This window comes from Phoxinus phoxinus (genome assembly GCF_949152265.1).
Source record: "Phoxinus phoxinus genome assembly, chromosome: 22".
In the NCBI taxonomy this organism is placed as follows: Eukaryota; Metazoa; Chordata; class Actinopteri; order Cypriniformes; family Leuciscidae; genus Phoxinus; species Phoxinus phoxinus.
In genome coordinates, this window is record NC_136897.1 from 24,714,630 (window position 1) to 24,740,978 (window position 26,349).

The following is a 26,349-nucleotide window of genomic DNA, read 5'->3' on the forward strand; positions in this document are numbered from 1 at the left end:
ATTCTCAGCTTTTGTGCAAGCAAAGTTAGTTACTAGTTACTTCAACAACACCTGTACACGTGCTTTTGCAGATATTAAAATAGATTACTTTAAATTGGCTACATTAAATAGTTTTATTCTCTATCTTGCATCTTTTCTTCTGATACATTTAAGATACTTTGTCTTTTATCTTTTCTGTCTTGAAAAATCTAATACCTATATATTTTTAATCGGAATATTCTTTAATTAAACAAATGTATTTTTCTTAATTTTATTGTCAGTTTATTGTAAAACAGTTTTTCTTTTTCTTTATTCACGTCCTATTCAGGCTATTCATGGAAAGTGCTTGGGACAGAGCAGAATGATTTAATTGTAATTGAGAGAACACTGACAACAGTTCAATGTGTCAAGTTCTTAAAGTACAGAACTTGACAGACTAATTAATTGCAGTAGCCTATTACAGAAGTGCAGTTTCTATAAATACCTCAGGCAATGATAAGATATATCTGACCCTCACTGCACATTTGTCCTTTAAAATCTCTAAGTGATAAAGATTATCCTTTTACGGTATAATAAACTGTCCATACACAGAGCACTATAAGTGATTTTGTCTGAATAGAGGAGACCACAAAGTGTTGTAACAATTTTTTAAGTCTTAATTTATGTGACTCACTTTGAGTAATAAATATATATATATATATATATATATATATATATATATATATATATATATAGCATAATTGCCTTTAATGTCAAGCACAAAAAGTGCTTTTGTTACAACTTACCCCAGGAGTGCATTGTTACACTAATATACATATCTCACATCTTGTAGCAAACTGTCATTCTGTGCAACTTTTACAATAAAATCAGGAAAGTGTTGAGAATGTTTAGTTCACCCCTGTAACTAATTTCGGTAACATTTGATGCGACAGAGTCCTTGTTACACGTTACATACTGTATTATAGTTGCAAGTAACTATGCATAATTTATACACTAAAAAATGCTGGGTTGTTTTAACCCAATTTTGGGTCAAATATGGACAAACCCAGCCATTGGGTTACATTTTTAAATTGCATTTTTGATCCAACGTTTGGGTTTGTCCATATTTGACCCAAAAGTGGGTTAAAACAACCCAGCATTTTTTAGAGTGTAGTTATTACTATAGTTACATATTTACATAATTACATGCAACCAATCCCCTATTCCTAACCCTATAGTAAGTACATGTAGGCTAGTTAATTATTATTACTCAGTAGCCTACTTAAATGTATAATTGCACTGTAACACGGACACCTTAAAATAAAGTGTAACCCAAATTTCGGTTAAACGATGAGACCTTTGGTCTCCATTATAAGAATGCAGTAGCTAGCCTACTGTAAATGATATTGCAGAGGGAATAAACAAGCTTTCTCCAGTAGGTGGAACATTATCTTTCAGCAAGAGAGGAAGAGAGAAGGAGGGGAGGGGTGAGAATAAAAAAGCATCGTCATATAACATTCATTCACATTAAATATTCAGCAGTCTTAACCAAGTCACGTGGCGAGAACAGGGGATATATGGAGCACAGTAAAGATATGCTGCATGTGAAGTTGCTATAAACTACTTCAAACTTGGTTATATGAATATTAGTTCAACATATCTGACGATTAGTTTTGTGTCTGCAGGACAGTGACGTGTCCTGTTCCGTCCTTCAGTCGAGCTCATGGTCACGTCACGGAGGTTTGGGCGGACCCAGAGTCCCGTGTGGTCCATGACGACCCGTGCAGAGGAGGAAGGGTACCGCCTAAAAACACACGCTTTTATTGGACACACAGTGTGTTGCTAGACGCTGCTGGATGTCCGTAACAGAGCATCAGTCAGCGGCACTGTCACAGAAGCTACTTCTTCTGAACGCTATAATAACGAGGGAGGAATCTTTAGGGAGGTGTCGGTGCCGTATTATCCGAGATGAGGAGAGCATTGCCGCAGTGAGCAAATAATCTCATCAACTGGCTGTGGATTTCATGTCCCCTACAGACGCTGACATTTATAAGAACCGAGGGTGCTCGGGTTTGAAGCGGCGAAGTGGTTGCTTGGTGAAAGTAGATGTCTGAGATTAAAATCTTATTTCAAGGGACAGCTGCGCACTTTATAGTTTTGTGGCGGATTAAACAACGTGACAGCCGCTGTCAGCTACCCAGCATGGTGAGTTAGATACTAATATTAGTTTCTCACTGGATACAAATCTTTTCAAATTGTTTTATTATTATTTTTGGCATGGATTTCTGATGTAGGCTGAGTGAGCTTGCCTCGTACTTGAAACACAAGTGAATGCCATTAGTAAGTATATAGGCTATTTTGTATTGCTCTTTTAACTAATTGCATAAATATTTGATCATAATTAATATGCGCTATTATATGTAAACGAGGAGTCTGCCAGTCGGTCATCAAATGATGCCGAACTGCGTCAAGACTAGCATATGGTATGGCAAACCGTTTTAACATTTATTCCTTTACAAACTAATAGTACTTTTAGTTCATTACTAGTAAGTAATCCAATAGAAAATAGTATATTTTCAATTTCTCGTACTAGTAACTATTTAGTCACTAGTGCTAGTTATTACAGTCTTTGCTGCCAGTCGTTATGGCCATAACTATGTTAGGCTACTGGTGACAAATTTCCAGTATTCTAGTTGTTAGTAGTACCATTTCAAATCTACTTGTAAGGGTTTTAATGTTAAATAACCATACAGTTGCCATTCGGACTATACTGTAAATGGCAAGTAAAATAAAGCAATTTTAACTGGTGAGATAAAAATGTTACTTGTAACAACGTTTGTTTTTTAAATGTAATGATTATATACTAGTAAATATGGAATAGATACTAGTAAATATTGTGATAGTGTTGCTGTGGCTATGGTTATGTGCTAGTAATGTGTAAAGTAAAAAGTGTTAGATACATGTGATTTTTTTGGGATAAGTGTTTAGTTTCTAATGAAATGTTAGTAGTGAAATAAAGTGGTAGCCTACATGTATGACGTCAGAACCGAGAAGTCTAATTCGCCGCAGGTTCCTTCGAGATTTTCCTATGGGGTTTTATAATGGGGGTTTTCAATTTATGAGTAAAATAAAGCCTGTGGTAAACATAACTTGACAACACTTTGATGTTTTGTTCTACAACGTCCACGGCACACACTCAACACCCCAAACTGTCTTATCTAGTAACTTATTAAAAACGTACGTTTTAAAAAAACGAACTTAACTGCTTCAAAATTAGCGTTTTCGCTATGGGTGTGTTGCAGGACAAACCATCAAAGTATAATCAAGTTATGTTTACCACTGGCTTTACACATAAATCGAAAAGCCCCATTATAAAACCCCATAGGAAAATCTCGAAGGAACCAGCGGCGAATTAGTCTTCCGGGTTCTGATGTCATACCTGCACCAATCTATAGAAACAGATACTAGTCATTATTGAATTATTTACAGTAGGGACATGCTAGGAACGCAAAATAGATTGTAGTTAAAGGAATAAACTACTTGCCATATTGCAGGTGCATTCATTCAAGGAGGACAACATAAACGGCTGAAAGTCACAGATGAGTGTCCGGCGATGGAAAACCTGACTGGATCCAACCCGACTGGAACAGTTTCTTCTGTCCCCTCAAAAAAGACTGCAATTTATGAAAATGGTCACGAGCATCCCACTCATATGGACCCCACAGTTCCAGCGCACAGAGGAGCCAGCGATCCAACCGCATACCCCCAATTAGATTACCGAGGTCTGGTCCGGCAGAGATTTATACGCAGAAGTTTGTGGTTCTCCGAGTCAGAGGATCAAGAACTCGAGGTTTCAGAGTGCGACACCACCAGCAGTCCCGTTAAAAGTGCACGTATTGTGGTCCAGAGGAGTTTTAATGCGAAGAGTCCATTGGGACAGGGAGACTGTGTAAAAGAAAGCTTCAGCAAAGAGCCGGAGATAAGTGAGGCTGAGGAAAAACATGATGAGGAACCGCCTGAATCCTCCAACAGCGGGGACAAAGCTGGGAGCGACGAGAATGAGGAAGATGCCGGAATGAAGGCGATCTCCACCTCTCCGGGTGGACGCTTTCTTAAGTTTGATATTGAGCTTGGCAGAGGGTCCTTCAAAACAGTCTATAAGGGCCTGGACACTGAGACATGGGTGGAGGTGGCCTGGTGTGAACTTCAGGTAAGAAAACAGATACTGTACACATTCTGAAACTTAACCACTGGCATTTCAGTCCTAGTAGGACTCCTGTTGGCCTCCTCTCAGGCTTTTTCTTTCTTGTCATTGTAGAAAAAAAAGTGTTGGATAACCAACAGATCCATTTAATTTGTTGGGTGTAATGACTTGGCTAAGCTTTAGATGTGTAGGATATTAATGATCTACCGTAGAAGTAAAAACTAAAAGGCAGTGTGTTTGAATTTGTTAATAAAAACGAAGACTATATTTTTCTGATTGATCCTGTTGCCATTCAAAATGCTTTCTCCTTGTACATGTTTGCCGGGTCATCTGATACGACTTCTTCCTTTTATCAGCACTATTGATTGTAAAATGGAGAGATTGAATCTCCATGACCAATTCTATATCAGATTTCCTTTGTTTAATAGTGTTTCCGTGTGTTGTCAATGTCTAGCATCATTTGAGGTTCAGCTGAGTTCAACTGAGAATGCTTAGTGTTAAAATGTTTCTGAAATATTTAAAGAACCCGATTATGTTGAGTGAGAGAGTTATTTTGACTGCGCCGTAATTCCTCTTGCAAACAGCTTTGTGCTGCTTCTAGCCTGTGCCAAAGCTTTTAATATATATCAGAGCTCACTAAAATTTCCCAGTAGATATTTACAGTAGAAATTCTGAAGGGAGGGGACACAAACAAACTCTGGAGAGCAGCAATGCACATCCCTGGAGGATCAGTCCCTCTGCATACGGGTCATGTGACAAGCTCTGGTCATGTGCACTTACCTGCTGAAATGATGCAACAGTGCAGTGTTATCACACAGTCTCTCTCTCTCTCTCTCTCTCTCTCTCTCTCTCTCTCTCTCTCTCTCTCTCTCTCTCTCTCTCTCTCTCTCTCTCTCTCTCTCTCTCTCTATCTATCTATCTATCTATCTCTCTCTCCCCTATATATATATATATATATATATATATATATATATATATATATATATATATATTTATATATACACACACACACATATTTTTCAGGTCTAAACCATAAACAAGACATAAAACATACAAACATTTTCTTAGACACATAGTCTATTACAGAATTTTATTACATTTGCCCTTTATAATAATAAGCAATACTTCATGGACTACTTGCTAAGGTTATTTTCATTTTGGGAACGAAAGATAAATTGTGCATTCACTGTCCATGGAAGGATGACTAGGCAGTTATGATCTCTGGAGTTCGGATGATGTTATACATGAGGATGCTCTGTTTTTTGTTTCTATGTGTGGGCGATTTTTGCTACTGTGATACTGTATGTACTACAGATATTATTTTGGGCATGCCGTCAGTTTTGGTTGGGAGGATTCATCCTGCTTTATGAATCTTAAAATCACATGGATAGAGTTAGCCTTAAAAATTGCTGAGGCTCCCAAATCTGCAAGGAGGGAGGAGAGCGAGCAAGGGAGAGACAGAGGAACAGGTCAGATGAGGTGAAGATGGCTGTGTACTAAGAAACATGGCTTCCCTCACAATAAGCAGTAGCGTTCTCAAGACAACAGAAAGATATTCTCTAATGGACCATTTTATGTACAGCTGAACGCCCAACCTGATTTATCCCTCATTTATCCGACAGGGATGCATCAGGAGCTAACAGTATGTATGAACAAAACTGTTATAATCTGTGTGTGATTCTTCATCCAAGACACATCTCAGGAAAAGATCTTAGTGCCACTCCCTGGCCATGCACAAAGCAAAAAGCTCATTTCCTTTTGTGAGAGCTTTTGATGTAGCACACCTCTGAAAGTAATCAATGTCACCGTGTTTCATTTGTGTGTTTACGTTTTATCAGAAATGTAATGAAAGATTGGGATAATATTACAACCTATTAACATATTTAACTATAAAATTCCCTATCACGGCATATTTTCTTATTTGTTAGTCACTCTGATAGAAACAACCTAGGAATCATGTTTGGTCTGAACTGACTGTAGACTATAGAGTAAATTAGATGGAAAATTAAGAATAGTGGGAGGTCGAATAATATATACGAGTCTCTGTGTGTCCCTGAGTTCTTGTGAGGTGTTAGATGGTGCAGTGTGGGGGTGGGTGGGTCTCAAGAGGTTTTATGGGGTTGCACATTGCCTGATTGTGAGGGACAGAGATGTTACAGATACTCCCTGTCAGCGTTTAGCAAATATAGAAGCAGGAAAAGGGCAGATGCAAAGGTATTGATTTGGTCAGCTTCTTGACCATAGATACACACCACCAGAACGTGAACCACCGATGACTCTGTAACTGTAGCATTTTCAAACCTAGCATAACTGCTGTACACACCAGTTTAAGCCCGTACCTCTCCAACAGTTCTATTTTGTACACTGAATAAAGAGACAATTTCATGTTGTTTCAGTTCTATTAAGTTTATTTGACAAACGCCAATATAAAATGTTTTTTTGAATTATGCTGTTTGTGTTAATTATATTTTCTGCATTGTACTCAATATCAAAGCGCTACAATATGTTAATCACTCATCTCTCACAGTGAGGAGCTTGCATATTTTGCCTTTTATGTTGCATCAATACGCTTTAACTGTAGTGTAGTTGTTTTCTTATCACTTTCCTGGCTTTGATCTTCTTCTTGACTTTCTTAGTCACACACTTTCTTAGAGACATTGTCCCCACCCCCACAAATTCAAAAATACAATACAACAGATATAGTCTATCCTTAGAAAGGTATTGCAGGGAATTTGCGCTTTAAATCAATAAAGATTGACTTAAATGTCTTCAGAACACACTGGTCAAGAGTTATTTCATATATCTCTCTTTTCACTGAAAGGAGGATAATTGAGTTTCCATATGTTTGTTTATCAAAAAATTTCTCTCCCCACCTGTTCATCTGTCTCTCTTACTTTTCTCCTGCCATATGCCTGAAACCTTACACACCTTGCCTTTCCAGGATCGTAAGCTGTCGAAAGCGGAACGTCAGAGGTTTAAAGAGGAGGCAGAGATGCTAAAAGGGCTTCAGCATCCAAACATTGTGCGCTTCTATGACTTTTGGGAATCTCCTGTTAAGGGGAAGAAGTGCATTGTTTTAGTCACCGAACTGATGACATCTGGAACACTAAAAACGTGAGTCGCATAAACCAAAGACATGCAACAGCTGTTGTTATCACACCTGGGGAAGTAACTTAGTCGGTATACATTACAGTAAAGCATTAAAATCTTAGTTAAGATTTGAGTTGCTTGCTATGGGACACAGAGTAATGTACAGTAGATCTGCCCTGATGACAACTTTCCCAATAATATGACATTCTCCTGAAAATGTTGCAGATTTTTGTGATATTGAGATTGGTGAAGAGTCAGACACAATGATCTCTAACCCGGTTTCTGTTAATATGTAGGTATCTGAAGCGATTCAAGGTGATGAAGTCAAAAGTCTTACGAAGCTGGTGCAGACAGATCCTAAAAGGTCTTCACTTCCTCCATACGAGGACCCCTCCCATTATACATCGAGACCTGAAGTGTGACAATATCTTCATCACTGGTCCTACAGGCTCAGTCAAGATCGGAGATCTTGGCCTGGCCACACTAAAGAGAGCTTCTTTTGCCAAAAGTGTAATAGGTAATGATGAGATTTAACAGATTAGGCTATATTGAATACAACATTTAAACAGCAAGTTTAGATGATGCAGATTGTAGCTTGTTATGTATCATTTTAAATAAAAAAAAATGTTCCTTCCTCTTTTAGGCACTCCCGAGTTTATGGCCCCTGAGATGTACGAGGAGCATTATGATGAAGCCGTAGATGTGTATGCATTTGGGATGTGTATGCTAGAAATGGCCACATCTGAGTATCCATACTCAGAGTGCCAAAATGCAGCACAAATCTATCGCAAAGTCACTAGCGTAAGTTTGAGCAAACTGCTTCTCACCAACCCAACATTTATATTTTCAGAATGGAATATTATTATAATTATTATTATAAGTTAAAATGCTGTAGAGGGACTTATTCATGAAAATGTTCATTAATACATTGATACATTTTCACATTCAGTTCAATGGCATAATGTACATACAACTGATTTTACTTACAATTTATGTAGATAATAATTCAGTGGTATAATGTCATGGTCTGTAATTGCAGTCAAGTAGAAAGGAAACATTTTCTGCTGTCAAATTTCCTTTCACTCTCTAAGATTTTTCAATGAAACAACAATGTGTTTGTGTGTGTGTTGGGTTCCTTATAAATTTTCTGCACAGGGTGTGAAGCCAGCCAGTTTCATTAAGGTGGCTGTGCCTGAAATAAAAGAAATCATTGGAGAGTGTATCTGCCATCGCTGGGAGGAAAGGTGAGTCCGTCAGCTGAACAGTCTCCTGTCACATATAACCATAAAGATCAAAATGCCTCTGCTCCTGTCAGATGTGGCCCTTCTCTTGGATAGCTGTGACTTTATTTAACTGATGCGCTTTACAGTAATTTGCCTTGCAGTAATTTGAACCCTGCTAAATGACATCGATTCTCCCCTGGTTATTAAATGTGTCTGATTGTAAATTGCCTGCATGGATCGTCAATCAGTTAAATAGCTCATACCATTTACTACAGCAACATCGTAGAATTGTTGATAGTCCTTCAGATGTCAGACTTGTTTTTCAGCTCTTTTCAAAACAAATCACATCTTTCTCTCCTAAAAGGTACTCCATAAAGGACTTACTAAACCATGCATTCTTTGCGGAGGACACAGGTGTGAGAGTAGAGCTGGCTGAAGAGGATGACGGCAAGAAGTCTTCCATTGGTCTGAGGCTTTGGGTTGAAGACCAGAAAAAACTTAAGGGAAAGTATAAAGACAGTGGTGCTATCGAGTTCACCTTTGACCTGGAGACAGAAGTCCCGGAAACAGTTGCCCAGGAAATGGTAAACTGTTTTTTAGAAATGCAAAACTTTTAAACACATGCATAACATACTTATACATACATATTCATAATGTCAAGAAGTAAAAGTCATTACTTCAGAGTTGTTCAATGATCTTTCTGGCAGGTGGATTCTGGCTTCTTTTTAGAGATTGATGTGAAGATTGTGGGTAAGTCTATCCGTGACCGTGTGTCTCTAATAAAGTGGAGACGGCAGCGGATTGTCTTAGGCCGTAATGGAAAAACAGAAGAGAGCATCACCAAGACTGAGGCACAGAATCTCCTTCCGGTGCCCTCCACAGCGCCACCATTGGGTGGACCACCCACTCTTCCATCCGAAACTGAGGAATTACAGACTGAAGCAGTCAGCCTGGTCTGCAGTGCCCCGACTAGTGCGCCTACAGCTACACGTGAGAGACAACTAGATGTTGAGATATCCACACAAAAGATGATACAATTTTTTTTCCCAATGACTTTAAATTCTTCTTTATGTAAATGGGTCTATTAGCAATATCCACATGACCAATAACATATAATGTACAGTATTTCACTTGATTATATTATGTTATTTATTTAGTTTAATCATTTATTTTGTATAACTTACATAATGCAGATATGCCAACATTTTACTTGCTTCAATAACTTGTGTATGCACTTTGTGTTGTTTGCAGACAGCAGTTCAGGCTCAACAATGATAACAGGGCATTCAGGCAACCAGGACAGCACCTCTCAGCAGTCCCTTTCAGAGTCCATTTCCACTGGCCAAATGGTCTTAAGCCCTCCAGCACAGCTTCTGGCTCAATTGCCACAGTGTACCCAACAGCCATCTACTGCACACCCGCCTCTGGTGACTCAACAACAACCTTCTCTACAAATGCATCATCAAGGTGTCCCACAACAAACCATAGGCCAGTTACTCCACACGGCCCAGCAACAACCTAGTCCTCAGCAGACCCAGGGAGCCCAACAACAGCCTAGTGGTCCCCTGCACCAGGTTACACAAGCACAGGCCCATGGTTTGGTGCCTCAAGCACCCCAGCAACAACCCACCATTCAGCTGCACCAGCAATATCAGCAGTCTGCTCATCAGCTACACCAAGGGGCTTTTCAGCAGTCTTCGGTACACCTGCATCAGAGCTCTTACCAGCCATCACCTGTAAGTTTATACTTGAATTTGCCTCATCATTGCAGTTGAGCTTTTTAGGAAAACTCTAAAGCCACCATCTTAATTCCCATTCATTTCTTCCCTTAGCACTATGTTTTTTATGGCTGTCTGAATTTAAAAAAATGTGTCTTTTTCTCAAACTGTGACTGAATGAGCAGCGACATGGCAGTATTCCTGGTGACTTCCAAAGACCTTTGCTATTGTCTGATAACTTGGCGGACACCAGACGTAGCAGCACTTCATTCCTTGACACGTTACAGAGGAGAACTGACCTACGGGATTTGTTAGAGCAGCTGCATCATCAGACTTATAGCTGTCCCAAACCTGAAGCAAGTTCTAGGGATGAAATGAACCAGTCGCTGCATACAAGTGACTTTACAGTGTCTTCATCAATCACAAATTATGACCAGGCACCAAATAATGTTTCTAAAGACACCTCTGAATATAGTTCACAGCAGGTAAAAATTAATTCACAGTCCCAGACAATGTCATTCAGTCGGAGGAACTCTGATGTCCACCCACATTACTGCCAGGCTTGCAGGGCACTGTTGCTGGCTGTAAGGTCAGGGGGTCGAGGGTCTCTCGGTCATGCCTCTTCACCCTCTTCCTCCCATATCCACCAACATATGCCATATGTTTCTTCATTAAAACCATCATTCTCACCTGATTTGGCTCATTCAAACTCCAGCTCGCCAATTTATATGACCCCACATTCTCCATATATATCTACACTGCCTGTGAAACAAGTTTCTGTTCTTGAGAAGAACATATCAAGTTCAATACCAGTTCAAGTCACCCCACCCTCTCCAGTCCATAAATGCCATTCTCCTGCACAAATTCCTGTGACCACTCATGTGCCTAACATGTCACCACTAAACCATAGCATTGCCTTTCCCCCTGTCTATATATCTATACCCTCACCAGTTCACATGTCTCCCAGACGTATGTCTATGTCTTCACCAGTTAATTCAACTTCCCCACTCAAGTCATCATCTCCAGTTTCACCCATCTCCTTGATGGGGCCACATTCGCATAGTTTGGGAGACAGCTCAGATTTGTTTCACCTCGATCGCTGTCTACATCATATCATCAATCGGCGTACCAGTTCCCCTGTCTTAACTGACAGAGTGCCTCATGGAGATGGCCACAGTGATGCTTGTGTTAACAAGTTTCATGTACCTCAATTCCAAAGCGTGAGCTCTTTGTGTGTACCCCTATCACATCTGGAGCAAGGGGCTTTCTCTGTGCAGGACAGTGGAGTTGGACCAGGTCTTGTGGTAGGTTAAAAATAAAATGTACTAGCTATGATCCTGGCAGAGAAATCTAGAAACAAGAGAATCGCTTTTGCCTCACCCATGCTTTCCAAGCTTCTTCACCTTCTTTGAAAAATGTTGCTTCCAGAATATGTTGTATTGCTCATAAATGCCAATCCCTCCTAGTCAGTGGCGGCTGCTGGTCTTTCAAAGAGGGGAATTTTTTTTTTTACCAAGTAATAGTGGTTACTATGCTTTTCCTACACCTATCACAGTACAACTAAGGTTACTGTGGTAAAAGCATGGTAAGTGTTGTGGTTACTGTCCTTTACTACACGGTGTACTACACAATAATCACAAAACTTACCATGCTTTTTTGTTAAACTGAAACAAGGAATGTGGTGTATAATAAATGTATGATGAGAATTGGCTAGCAATTTCGCCAATCAAATACCAAGAAATAGGTTGCAGCAGTTTGTCTTTCGACTACATTTGCAAAATCCGCGATGGGACTGAGCTCGCATAGCTTCAGCGTCAGCGACTTTTTATAGTACAAAATCGCTGTCAATCAAAAGGAGATGCAGTCTTTCGACAGACCCTCCAATCATCACGCAGAAGCCCGGACCCCAGGCCAGCCCACTCCTCCATTCACCCCTTGAGACGTTGAACGTCTGTGGGCGGGACATAATCGCAGCATTTATCCAATGATCATCTAGTTTCGAAGCACTGAAAAAAACTGTTCAAAGCAGCCCCATTGAAGTCAATGGACGCTAGGCTTCAACAGGGAAATGCACTAGTCTGTGACGCAATGGGAATGTATGAGAAGGAAATCGAGTCAGCCGACCTGCTATATGTCGCTGATTCTGAACGAACTCGTCTTCGAGATGAACGTGTTCTAACGCATTTTTAGTCAATAAAATGTTAACACCATAGTACATATTTGACCATACATTTTTTGACATTATAGGGTAAGCCAAGCTTTCCTTGCAGTCTTAAAGAAATCCCCACTGATCCTAGTTTTATGCTCACTTGTATGTAAATTTCATACTTCGTACTTTGTTTTCTGAAAATAAACTGAATCAATTTTCTCTAATCACTGCTATTTCCAAAATAATAAGAAATGAGGCCATCTTCAAGGAACTAGTATGTCCCTTTGAAGGGCACAGTCTCTTGAAAGACTGCTAGAATATGCCACAGCAAGCTGACTACTATAAATGACTTCTACTGCAACACCGCAAATTATCCCTGTCACTCTGTGCGAGGTCCCTTTTAAAGCAACATCCGCCGTGTGTAGAGTTGATGTCACACATTTCCCCTTTTGTTCCCTGTCAGTAGCTGCTAATTTACCTGTCACATCAAACTGTATTCTGGAGTTACTGTCCTGCAAATAGCTTGAAGAACTGCCATTGGCTGTTAAATCCTTAATTGCAAATGTTCCTATATTAATATTTGTTTTTGTCCATGTGTTTTTCAGCCTTCCACACAATTGGGTTCATCTAAGACCGTCTCTGCTCCAGCTACTCCTGTACCACATGCTCGTCCACAGAGCATTCATGCCTCTGCTCTCGTAGCACAGGAGGTAAGGCTGCTATTGGTTCGTCTTCCCTTAAATGAGGATGGATGCATGCCTGTGTGCTAGCAAAGTGATAGTTTCCTAGATTAATTTAGAATTGTGTTCTTCCTTGTGTTTGTATTTCTCTCAGTTTCATCTTTATTTCCATCCTGAAGCTTTCCAGCCTCAGGTAGACACAATCTGTATAAACATCCTCACAGTCACAGGATTTTGGTTTCAGTCATGCCATAAATGTATCAGATTATTAAAAGTCTACTAAGCAATTAATAAATTCAGTTTTACCACTGTTTTAGTTGGTAAACTAAATCCCTGGGGTTGCTAAACAATGAATAAATTCAGTTTTTACCACCGATTTAGTTGGAGATAAAGATATTTGCCTGCGTTATCTGTGGGAACTGTTGAGTACCGTAAGTGTTCCTGGAAATGAATTGTACCGTACTTGTTATGCCAGGATACAATCTGAGACAATTACTACGTTTTTAATGCATTGTGTTGTATCTGCCAGTATAATCAGGTGAGATAAACCCATTGAAATTATATACTTACAAATAATTACATGATGGCTGAATTCATTTAGGCGTTCAATTCTCATATGTTTAGCATTTAGCATCATTCTTTATTTCTTTCTCTCTTTGTCTTTTCCAGACTTTATCATCTCTTCAGCCCCTAGTGCTGCCATCTTCAGATGCTCAGTTCATTCCACAGCATCTATTACAGTCAGCATCTACAATGCTCAGCACCGCTACCCTTCCTCAACAACAACAGCTAAATGTTCAGACACCCCTTCTCCAGCCTCTACAAATTGCCACACAGGTCAGTTAATGAAACCTTAAACCAGGCCTATGTGTGCAATTCCTTTACTCAGATATCGCAACAATTACATTCTTTAGCAAGGGTGAAATTTGTTTAACTCTAGATGGTTAAACAAAGTCAAGGTATTTTCTTAATTCTTCATGCAAATATGTAGCTTTATAGTTTACCTCTGGCTGTTTACGTTTTTATCTTGCTCTTTATTCTTTAGTTTCCTTCGGCATATCCTCTTTTGCCAGAAGGGGGCACATCTGCAGGGACAGAGCCAATACCTTTCTCCTCAATCTCTTACTCTTCTTCCTACCCCACAAATGCTCATCCTCTCTCCTCTCCCTACTACTCATTAAGCCCTATCAGTGCTCCTCCTCCCACACTGTCTATGCAGAATGTATCCTGCATGCTAGGAGCAGGCACACCTGTCTCCACCCCCCTGAATGTTCCTACCCCTATACCTCTCCTGGCTATGGCCCTGTCCCCACACATGCTTCCTCCTGAGCAACATCTGCAGCAGATGTACTACCCAGTTCCACCACCAGAAGGTGCCATTTTGCAACCTCAACCCCAGCCAACACAACCCTCCCTTCCCCTCCCTCAGCAAGACCCATCTATTTCTGAACCTTTTACAGAGGTAAATTATGTGGTTTCTTTCCTGCTTTGAGCAAGGATTGATTTATGTATTGGGAATGCAAATCAAAATAATTTCTTTGATCACACAATTGTTGAAGCTCAGTAAATACTTTGGGAGGGACAGCAGAATGACAGTATATTAATCGGAATTGGTACCTTGCCATAGCAACAATTTCTGGATAATTAATGCTATTCAGTGAGCTTTACAATTGAGGTCTAAAATGTTTTCAACTGGAGTACCCTCGCCGTGAGGAATTGCAGATCCTGACCCTATCTCACATCATTGTGTCACAGATTCAGTCTCCTCCACAGGACAGGCAGTCAGAGACTAAGTTTACCACTGTCCAAGCCCTACCTGAGACCGTGGAGCCTTCTCTGCAGCCTTCTGGCATACACACAGGATATGCTGTTCCTGAGAGTCCTGGCATGCCCAGTACAACTCAGCAAACAGCAGACACTGCTTCAATTCCAATTCCTCATGCGCTAGAGCCCAGCCCATTTCAACCCAACACCGAGGTAACATTAGGCATAAACAACATCCTTTATCTGACTATAATATGTTATTCATCAAACAAAGTCCCACATAGATCATATAAATAATTATGTTTCCTTACAGGCACCTGTGTCTATTCCACTCCAGAGTTTTGTATGTGACAGGTAGGAATAAGTTGTTTTTCTCTGAAAACAATGAGAATTGCATACCTACCGGTAAATGAAGTCAGCCATTATGTAAATCTTTAATTATATAATTTACAATGTGTATATCTGGACTGCTTATAGTGGCAGAATCAGATACAATACATCAAATCAGTAGCAATCATCTCAAATAGTCTCCTAGAATGCTTTTTTTTAACTTCAGGTTATTCTGTTTTGTTTGTCTAGCCTAAACCAAGATGCATCTGGTAAAGAAATAAGTGACAGCTTTGAAGGACCCACTGGTGGAGGAAAGGGTGATGGCAAACCTAGAAAACACCACCGCAAATCTGCTCGAACGCGCTCACGCCAGGAAAAAATTAACAAGCCAAAGCTAAGCATGCTAAATGTAAGGATTAAACATGTCTTCTTTTTAAAATATAATTGTTTTTTTGTGATTGCCTTCTAAAATGTCCTTATACATTCAGGTTAGTAATGCAGGTGACAAGATGGTGGAATGCCAGCTGGAGACACACAATCATAAAATGGTGACTTTCAAATTTGACCTAGACGGAGATGCACCTGAAGAAATAGCCACTTATATGGTAAGATTAATGTTCTGCGTGGTAATTCAGAGTATTATGAAACAATATTGTAGTGCTAAAGATTAAAAATTCTGTTCACATGGAATTATTTTTCTGTGCAACCATGCAGATTTTGTTTCTCTTATTTGTGTACCAGGTGGAAAATGGCTTTATTCTACCAATAGAAAAGGAGATTTTTATAGATCAACTTAAAGACATTGTCGACAAGGCAGAAGACATTCTAAGCGAGGACATGGATGGAGAGAAGATATCAGATTTTGGGAGCAATCATTTGCAAGGACAAACTACTGGAGATGAAGGGGGAGAGGTAATACATGGAGTCGAGTCATTTAAAAAAATGTACATCTTAAAAATGGAATTGAATTCACTAATATCACTAAATTGAGTTATACTTAAGTCTCCTTCTATTATTTTCCAGGGAATAAATGGACAGCAACCTGGGGCTCCCCAGCCAGTGTATCAGCAAAATGGTAAACATTCTTCCTCCTATAATTGGCGAATTTAAAATGCATGTTCGCCAAATGTTTGCTAAAGTATGAATGTATCAATGTTCTTTCCCTTTGCTCAGTTCTGCACACGGGTAAGAGGTGGTTCATCATCTGCCCCGTGGAAGAGACTCCTGCTGCCAGACGGGACGCATCCTCAGATGGAGGTCCATCTACACAATCTCCATCCACAACAACAATAACTGATGGGACAGCCACTGCACAGCCTGGTGAGAGTGCTTCAGGCCATCACCCTGAACCCAGCACAGGATCTGCTTCAGCATCCATGGGTAATGTCAGGCTATGGCAAAACTTACATACAAGATACAGATACAAGGAAATATTGGAAGAAGAAATGAACTACCAGAAATAGGGCTGATCATTGCAAAATACCGATCTTGTACCGATAATGATCTTGATGCTTCACAATATCATAATCAGACTGGGATTGAGCAAGAGAGACCCAGCATGTTCATGAGAGAGTGTGAAACTGTGGAATTAGTTTCATTCTCTGTTATGTGGCTTCACATCTCATAAAAGTGTATCTAATCATGCTGTGAAATGCCGATTTCAGAGTTTGTGCTTATGAGAAAAGTCTCTGCAATATTGTGCTTCGTGAGAATCATTATTGTATCGTCACAGCCCTACTCCTATCAAAAAGAGTAAAATAGATGTCTGTTAATTTTCTTTAGGACATGTTTTGTTACATTTTCTGTCTTGTTAATTGTCTTTCATTCCACAGATTCAGAAGCCTGTGCCACAGCGCCTCCATCAGGAGGAAGTGATCCCTATGGGGTTTGGAGCCCCCTGTCTTTGACCACTACTGATCCTTTTGCTCTGGCTGCTCTTTCCCAAGCCCCCCCTGCCCCGCAAGCCGCTGTAATGCCAGCTCGGTCTGCTTCCCATTCAGAGGAAATGGCAAATTTGGGCTCCGCCCAGGTCAATGTGCAGCAGTCCCAGCCATGCATGGATCCTCAAAGTTCTGTTTTTGTGGATGAGACCCAGAGTGGCAGATTAGGCTCCGTCTCCCCTATGCACACTGCTCAGCAGATGGCTGACATCGCATGTGCTGTCTCCATGGTGGAGGACGTGCCCTGCTGTCCCTTGGTAATGCCGCTGTCCCTAGAAGTGAGCGGTGGGGGTCAGAGATCATCCTCTGTGATGCCACCACAATCACAAGACACTACGTCTGCTCGCGAACAACTCCACTCCATTACATCTAGTCGAGTGGAACGGCAGCCTGTGGTGTTGCAGCAGCCTGTGTCCACTGTGAGTGGAACTAAGGCACCTTCCCTGCCCCAAAGCCCTGCTCCTTCCCAGCACCACTTTGTTCCGAGTGAATCAGATGGAGAGGGGCGTGGCAGAGGAGGGTTTGTAGACAGCACTATCAAGACACTGGATGAGAAACTGAGGAATTTACTGTATCAAGAGTACGCTCCCATGTACCCATCGGGAAGTGCTGCTGAAACTCCAGGATCTGGCACAGAGTATATCCAATCCCCACCAGGCCCAGAGTGTGCGTTGGGAGGGTCAGGAACCAGCACACCTAGTCTTATGGGAGAGGGACGATTCAGAGCAGGAGAGCAGTTGGTAAGTTTAAGCTCCATCTGCCATTTTTATGTTTTTTTTTTTTTTATAGACAGTCCATGGATTTTTAAATAAAATCTGGTTATTAGGTATGGGGCATGGTAAGTATTTACATTTTTGTATGATCTTACCTATGGCTATTACCAATAGCTATTCCCTAATTTTCAGCATGTCTTACTTTTTTTTTAGTTTGAGGGTATTTAGAAGTTAGGATTGTGTTTGATGGATCACCACCTAAAAACATTTGCTTTTTGCCTTTTAGCCACAGATTCCAGAGCGCGTGGACAGTTTAAGTGCTCTCAGTGACTCTGCCGTTGGAGGTTAGATGATATTTTTTATCTTATTTTTTTTCTCAAGAGAAACGTTCTTCAAGAAAAAAATTATCATTTAACAATACAAACTCCTTAAATAAAGCCATCTTTATCCACAGTTACTGTGTCAAGGAGACACGTGATGCCACACTCTGCCTCTTGCTCTGGATCTAGAAGTCGATACAAGGTACATTATGTACAGCTGATTTCTGCAGAAAAATATAGGTTATTTTTTTAGTTTAATAATCTAGGTGTCCACATCGAGTTAGTCCATTTTTCCCCCAAAATATTTAATTTTTATGATGAGATAAAGGTTCTAAATATGAAATATTTTGTCATATCAGTATTTTGCCTTCTTATTTTGTTTGATTACTCTGGATTAGATGATGCCTAGCTCCACTGACATCCTGTCAGGCCAAGGTCGAAAGCAGCGCAGCTTGAGCAGCACAGCATCTCCAGCGCACCCTGGTGGCTTTTTAGGAGAATGTGCCGTGTACGAAGAGCCGACTGTTTCTGCCACCACTGTCGGCAGGTTCTCAGTTGTCAGCACAGAAGATGAGGTCACGCGCAGAAAGCTCAGCAGCAGATATTCTGCACCACCTGACTTTTATCTAGACGCCCCACCTCCCCTGACCAAACGGGGCTCTCTGCCAAGGGCACAGACCTCAGTCTCAGCGGATGTCACTGTTCACACTCGCTTCATGTCTTCTGACTCTGGGGCAGAGAGCAGCCCTGCCAAAATGGCACCTACAACCCCGTCCCGCCACGGGAGGTCTGAAAGGAGAGGAAGTGACCTCATGAAAAGGGCGGTGGCTTTTCTAAAGCGCTCCGGCCGCAGCAGTAGTGTGCAAAGCTCTGATTCGCCAAGCAGAAAGGGAGGGGTGTATGGATCCTATGTCAGCAGTGACAATGACTCTGAGATGGAGGATTCCGATATAAAGAAGGAGCTTCAAAGACTAAGAGAAAAGTGAGTTTATCAAGTGTCTGTGTGTATTTATGATGGAAAGAAAGTAATCAGAGCAAAAAAAAAAAAAAAAATTCTTACTCACCATTGCTTGCTTCATCTTTGTACAGGCACATGAAAGAGATAACCGAATTGGAGGCCAATCACAGAGAAGAGGTTGAGCTTCTCTATATGAGATTAGGGAAACCACCCCCTCCAGGTCTTTACATCCCGCCCACAGCACCCCCTGCTGGACGCAAGCGCAGGACCAGCAGGCACAAACTAAAAGCTGGCAAACTGCTCAGTCCTCTAGTACAACAGCTGAGAAATGTTGCCTCTAAAACTAGCGACTCCAGCAAATCTAATGATTTAACAAAATCAGGTTAGTTGGAATAAATATCTCCATACATAATAAAGACATTAATAAAGTACCTTAACATTTGGATTGTACCCAAGAGCATTATAACAAGTCATTTTCTCTTCCAGCTGAAGCTGCCCTGAGCTTGAATGGCTCTCCTGCCAGGGCTTCCAACTTGTCAGATGGCAGGGCTTATTCTGGGACCGGGACTCTGCCTTGTTCTGTGTCTGAGCCGGTTCAGACCCAACAGCCCTGCTCTCTCAAAGGATCTCTCTCCTCCGACAACATCTACTCTGGTCTACAGGGAGAAGGACATGGGCCGCGCAGCCAGCCTGGCCTAGGTGACTTTAACTCTGATTTCCCAGCAGTCTGGCTTTGTAGCAAACCTTGAATGATTGATTGATTTTAGAAGATTATCTAGTCAATATAATTTGATCTCCCACCTGCATAAAAATATCAGGTGAAATTGGCATTAAATTAATCATAATAATTTGTTACGTTTATATAGCGCTTTTCTGGGTACTCAAAGCGCTTTACATAGAAGGAGGGAAACCACCACACACACCAGCTTATTGGTGGAGAGGAGACAGAGTAATAGAGCCAATCAGTATATGGGGATGATTAGGAGGCCACGATGGACAGAGGCCAATGGGCAAATTTGGCATGGATGCCGGGGTTACATCCCTTCTCTTTTTCGAAGGACATCCTGGGATTTTTAATGACCACAGAGAGCCAGGACCTCGGTTTAACGTCTAATCTGAAGGACTGTGCTTTTTGACAGTATAGTGTCCCCGTCACTATACTGGGCCCACACAGACCACAGGGTGAGCTGAGCACAGACCTGCTGGCCTCACTAACACCTCTTCCAGTTGTAACCTAGTTTTCCTAGTCTCCCATCCAGATACTGACCATGCTCAGCCCTACTTAGCTTCAGTGGGCAACCAGTCTTGGGCTACAGGGTGATATGGCTGCTGTTGATTACATTGATAACATTATGAATTTTTAGACATGTATATGTACAATTTTCTATGAAATCCTGTTTTTTTAAGTGGTTTATAGAATCCTCAAGGTGAAAATTAAAGTCAAGCAAATTCAATGGGGCTTTTACATGGATGGTTTCACATTAGCAAGTTGAATTACAACCAGATTTATGAATCCATTAAAATAATGGGGTTTTTTTTTCTTACTCTTTCTCTCACCTCTGCACTTCTGTCCGCAGGCTGGCCTCCTTCTCCCCAGGCGTCTGCACAGGTCACCTATAAATCCAGCAGTAAACCACGCGCTAGATTCCTCAGTGGGCCTGTTTCTCTGTCCATCTGTTTGTATCTCTCTCCTTTCCACCATTTTCCATATCTTGGGAGCCCCTGCTATCTTTCTCCCACTCTGTTTTTCTCTTCTATCAATTATTTATCAGTATTCATGCTTCATCTTTAATTATCCTGTTTTTCCATTCTGTGTTTTTTCTTTCCTGATTCTTTCTATCCTTCGTTTATCCCAACAAAATTCTGTCTTATTCAATTGTCTGTTTTTTTATGCCAATGATGCTTCTAGATAGATACTTTAACTAGTTGCGCAGCTTGACAGTATTAATCTCACTTTAATTAAACGTTTGCAAGCCTAAAACCAACACTGTGACTTTAAACTTTGTTCACAATGTTATTTCCTTTCTATTTTCAAAGTTACTTTGATTTGTAATAACTTACCCTTTTATTTGAGTTCTAACTTTTAAACAATAAATTATACGTCCCACCTCTTTATATGTCTCTGTGTGCAGCGGTTTTCTACAGAAAACTAATTTTTACTTTTCTTTTTGTAGGGTCAACCCTTAAACGCCTGTGTCTGGGTAAAGAACGTGGCAGCAGTAAGAATTGTCTTTTCTTAATTTCAACACTTTAGACTTTTAAAATACAATCTGCCTCAGCTTAAAGCTTGACACTTAAGGCCATTGCACACTGAGTCCGAAATTTTCGTATGCGTTTTTTCGTATTCGTGATTCGGTGGCTCTGAATTGTCAAAGAACCATTCAAACACCATTCAAACTGCTTGTTACGGATGCGAAAAACGCAGAAAATCGAACCCGTTTAGATTTTTTTTATGACGGACGAAAGTTTCGGAGGCAGTGTGCAAGCGTGATTGACATAACGTGAGGTCGTATTTATTTTTTAACGTGCGAAAATTTCGGATGCGAATTTCGGACTCAGTGTGCAATGGCCTTTATACTCGAACTGTTATCTGGGATAAAAAAAAAAAAAAAAATCACTTTATGGACATATTACAACCAACATAATAGCATAGGCCTAAAACATATTTAATAAAGTATATGAACGCAAATGCTTCTATTTAAAGCTGCAGTCCGGCACTTTTTTGGGTTTAAAAATATCAAAAAAGACATTTTTGAAAAAAAACGTAACCAGCCAGTGTTCAAAACGATCTGCTTGCCTTACCTCGATTCAAAACGGTAAGCTTGTAATAATGATTTTAATTCCAGTGGTACTGGTGGATTTCCGCGGGAATTTCGAGCATGTCTTTGCGTCATTACGTCACTTCTGTACACATAGAGAAGGAGTCCCCGGCTAGCGTGTGTGGATGATGGTGGAGGTTTAGTTTAGCACTTGGTATGGCGGATCCCGAAAGTTTAAAGCGACAATCACCAGTGACAACTGGAGATTCGCCAGTTGTAAAACCCAAAAGACTTCGGACTTCAGATTGGCTACAGAAAATATATATGTTTCACGTTTTGACGTGATATAAGCAATCGTTAGATTTAATCAGCATGATATAGCCTACTGCAATGCTTCCCCCCACCCCCCGAATTTGGTCAGAACAAAAGTGAATGTTACTTACTTGTTCAGATGACATTTTCCGATGAAAATTCTAATGTTGACACTTTCAAAAAGTATACTCTGAGATTGCTGATGACAGTAACGTTACAGTATCCACAGCGACGCGACAGGTTCTCCTCAATACATTGTGTTCATCCGCGCTGTTTCATGCCGATTTACTACCCACGCACAGTTAATAATTCCGCGAATAACTGCAATTGCAGATTTCTAACAGAGATGGCGACAAAGAGGAAAAACGACGGACTGCAGCTTTAAGTTACATTTCTTAGAGAGTTGCAATTCAAAAAGTATCAGCTCACAGTTTCTAACACCTCAAATATCACATTCTCTGTGTTCTCAAAAGGGCAGATTTAGCTCTCTATCACCCCCTTGAGTACTTGTTACTGCAGTTGTCAGCTATGTATAATTGGACACACGTTTGCTATACAGGTGAAACTCGAAAAATTTGAATATCGTGCAAAAGTTCATTTATTTCAGTAATTCAACTTAAAAGGTGAAACTGATACAGCTATGAAAACCTTTTCACAATATTCTAATTTTGAATTTGGGGATTTCATAGCTGTAGGCCATAATCATCAAAATTATAACAAATAAAGGCTTGAAATATCTCACTTTTGCATGTAATGAGTCTATATCATATGTTAGTTTCACCTTTTAAGTTGAATTATTGAAATAAATGAACTTTTGCACAATATTCAAAATTTTCGAGTTTTACCTGTATGTTGGCCAAGCATTTGCATCTGAGTATTTATCTTTTTTTTTACACAGTTGACTAATTTTACTTAATTTTATAGGTATATTAACAATCTATTTATAGTTAAATAAATGTTTTAAAGGGTTATTTCACTCAAAAATTTAAATTATGTCATTAATTTCTCACCCTCATGTTGTTCCGAGACTTTCATTCATCTTCGGAAACAAAAATTAAGATATTTTTAATAACATCTCAGTGATTTCATTTTTTTTTTAAGAGACTATTCTATTTTATTACGTACTCTTTGTGAACTTTTGAAGCGTCAAAGTGTTAGTTATTACCTGTCAATGGAGAGTACAGAACTGGCTCAGATTTTATTAAAAAATATCTTAATTTGTGTTCTGAAGATGAAGGAAAGTCTTATGGGTTTGGAACAACACAAGGATGATTAAATGATGACAGAATGTTAATTTTTGGGTGAACTAACAATTTGATATAATCAAAGAAGGTATGTATTGCATTTCAGCTTTTTTTTGTGCTATTAAGTGCTATTCATACATCTCAAACCAACTTGTTTCATAGGATCTGGAGCAGCATCAGCTGCCTCTAATCAGTCCCCAATGCCTCCTAGATCAACTCCTCCTCCTCCTCACCAGCCAATTGGTCTCGCCCAAGCACAGACTAATAACAGCAACAACAAGGCAGATGATGCATTCACACAGCAGCTTCAGAGACTCATGGATAACTGGGCAGAAGGGTTAAGGGATCCTTCACGCTCACAATCCCTCAGTCTAAGACCACAGCAACTGACCCGATCCAGGATCTGGAGCGCTATAGAGGTGAGATGATTAAAATAGTCCCTTACCAAATATTAAAGGGTATGAAAATGAATATTCTGACACTATTTACTCACCCTCGTGATGCCATACAATTATTAAAAAAATCTATTTTATGGATTCATACAGATCTGTAATGACAGGATGAGTAAATTGAATGATGACTGAATGATTGTATGCCTCTTTTAATGCTTAGGTGCTAACTAAGAAAGTGATGTCTTTTCTTTAGGCTCCGGTTTCAACAGAAAGATTGAATGCTTCCCAACTGCCTCTTTCATGGCCGCAGATTGATTTCCATGACCCTGTGATGGCGACTGACACGACACAAGTACTCCAGCACAGTTTTCTGGTGCCCAGTAGCTCTTACGGAAAGACGCTGAATGCCCAACACTTAGACATGGACTACTGGCCAACAATGACTGCCAATCTTAACCAAGAAGTCTTTGCTTTCCCTGCTATGCACTCTCCTTCTTGGACAGCACCTTCTTCTCCCAGCGAGGTTCCTAGTTCTAGAAATAGGACCATGTAGCTTTACCATCACTGTACCTATTCTTCTTACTCTGTCGCCGAAAATACTTTAGTTTCTTTAGAGTGCTGGTTGGGCCTTTCAATGTGCAATTCTATCTGTTGCAGTTGCTAGCATGTAGTCGTTTACAATGCGCATGTAGTAATCCCACTTGAACATGTAAATATTCAGGCCAACAATGTAGACATATGTGATGAATCAGTTATGTACATTGAGTATTATTGTATATATTCATATAGCCTATGTAGCATAAGTGAATTTTAGCATAGGCATATGTACAGAACGTATATTTTTCATCAAAATTTGTTTAGCTTGCTTGTGTTTGTGCAGAATCAATTTCCTTAACACTTTGAGCTGTACACATATGTAAATGCTATAAGGTAATATGCTCTTAAATTTGGGTAGATGTGTATAGACACTGTTTATACTTCTGTAAATATAAGCTCTGTCTGCATATGTGCATAAACCTGACAAGTGAATGAAGTTGAGGTTTAGGTTAATCGGTGGCTTGGGTTGAATAGCATCACATCACAGCTGGGTGAAAACACTGGAGCTTGGAGCGATGATCATGACATCACTGTGAATTTTTCACTACGTCCTGCAGCGATCACTAATTTCACAATGCACTGGTCAACAAAACACATTACCGTATGCTAGAAAAGTAACGACCACGAACTGCACTGAGAAACAAGAGAGAACTTTAACAGACTGTACATTTCAGGTGAACAAGCCTGCAAGAGTGCCTTGAACAGCAACTGCAGACTGTGCTGCGTACCAGCCAATGTACCCAGGGTAAAGGTGACTGCTATTAATCTTCTGTTACCAAGCATAATACCAACTAAATTAATGTTTTCCCCACCTGCAGTTTATTAAGTCCTTTATGGGCGTTTATAAAATGCATTTCAACACTACATGGTATAATTCCTTTAAGAGTGTCTTTTTTTTTTAAGGTGTGTGCATTCATTATTAGGAGGATATTATTATTTTGTCATTTTCTACATCTTCTGATACAGTAAAACGATTACATTGGTTTAGAGGAAAACTGTAATGCGGTCAAGTGATCTTTTGAATCTAATTTTACAATGAATGAAATTATGAGCTAAAAGATCTCCGCTGGCTCAGTCGTTTGGTTACTGCACAATCTTATAGCACAATGCCATCTTTTTTATTATTATTATTAATAATGCTAATATTTGACTGTCTAGACTAGAGTGTTTCAGAAGACACTGACTGATGCTTTGCAGCATATAAAAGACCATGGCTACCCTTAATTATTAACTGTTAACAATTCAATTTGAGTTTTGAAATATAGTCATTACTGGTAGACAAACATCTGTACAAGTTCTGGCAAGTTATATGTATCATATAACAAACTCTATACTTAAACTTTCAAATGTGCTGTAGAAAGTCACATGAAGTACTGAAACCTGGCAAAATCTGCTCATATACACTTATTCTATACTTGTACAACAAATTATTGAAACGGGTTGTAGTTTTTCAAATGGTGTTATATATTTGGAAGTAGACAAGTGACATTAGATCTCATCTTGCACTAAGCAGAGGTGTAGGCAGGTCATTGTTTTTTTTTTCATGGTAAATGGTGCTATAATGTATGATAGTGACCTTTTATGTTTCTATCAGTCTTGTTTATTTTCTGTAAAGTCTATATAGAAAAAATATGCTATCTTAAATCTGAGCCATGTTTATCTTCAGTTAATTTCAAATGGGATATGAAACGATTCATAATCTGTTACAATCATTTAAAGTTCATTTTGTTACACATTTTCAGAAATGTCAGCCTTGTACAAACAAACCAATAAATAATAGGCAATGTGACGTCGATGTAACAATTAATTTCATCGCAAAAAGTAGGCTACTGCAGAACTTTACTGTATAGCTTTGCCATACCATTATTTCGGAAGATTCAGCAGTTTCATACAATCAGCATTTGCAGCAACTGATTCCTTAATTTTTTTTTTTTTTTGGTTGTGCAAATGTAGCCTATGTAATAATGCTTATAAGGTACTACGTTAACGTTAAGTGTG

General features: G+C 39.8%; 1 protein-coding gene across 12 annotated transcripts; it reads left to right on the forward strand.

Moving 5' to 3' along the window:
- The first annotated feature begins 1,741 nt into the window (after nt 1-1,741).
- Nucleotides 1,742-26,133, forward strand: wnk2 (WNK lysine deficient protein kinase 2). Of its 12 annotated transcripts, none has more exons than XM_079598536.1 (31): nt 1,742-2,163; nt 3,513-4,168; nt 7,104-7,276; nt 7,549-7,769; nt 7,896-8,053; nt 8,408-8,496; nt 8,840-9,059; nt 9,183-9,465; nt 9,727-10,211; nt 10,379-11,497; nt 12,948-13,052; nt 13,177-13,215; nt 13,692-13,859; nt 14,068-14,484; nt 14,778-14,999; nt 15,100-15,140; nt 15,366-15,525; nt 15,605-15,721; nt 15,858-16,028; nt 16,140-16,191; nt 16,290-16,496; nt 16,949-17,796; nt 18,056-18,113; nt 18,224-18,291; nt 18,488-19,071; nt 19,179-19,429; nt 19,534-19,746; nt 20,625-20,723; nt 21,222-21,266; nt 23,525-23,781; nt 24,008-26,133. In XM_079598536.1, exons 2-31 carry the CDS (start codon nt 3,572-3,574, stop codon nt 24,305-24,307), a joined length of 7,767 nt encoding a protein of 2,588 aa, XP_079454662.1. In that variant the 5' UTR covers nt 1,742-2,163; nt 3,513-3,571; the 3' UTR covers nt 24,308-26,133. The 12 variants fall into 12 exon arrangements, 11 of the variants coding, with proteins under 11 accessions (XP_079454662.1, XP_079454666.1, XP_079454668.1 ...); XM_079598540.1 differs by having other exon boundaries at nt 20,625-20,699; XM_079598542.1 differs by having other exon boundaries at nt 16,290-16,436.
- The last annotated feature ends 216 nt before the right edge of the window (nt 26,134-26,349 follow it).

Bases quoted from the DNA above. Each gene is read 5' to 3' on its own strand.
- wnk2 (XM_079598536.1), top strand. From the start codon at position 3,572: ATGGAAAACCTGACTGGATCCAACCCGACTGGAACAGTTTCTTCTGTC. The intron at 17,797-18,055 runs GTAAGTTTAAGC...TTTGCCTTTTAG, and splicing joins TCAGAGCAGGAGAGCAGTTG to CCACAGATTCCAGAGCGCGT. The intron at 19,430-19,533 runs GTTAGTTGGAAT...TTTCTCTTCCAG, and splicing joins TAATGATTTAACAAAATCAG to CTGAAGCTGCCCTGAGCTTG.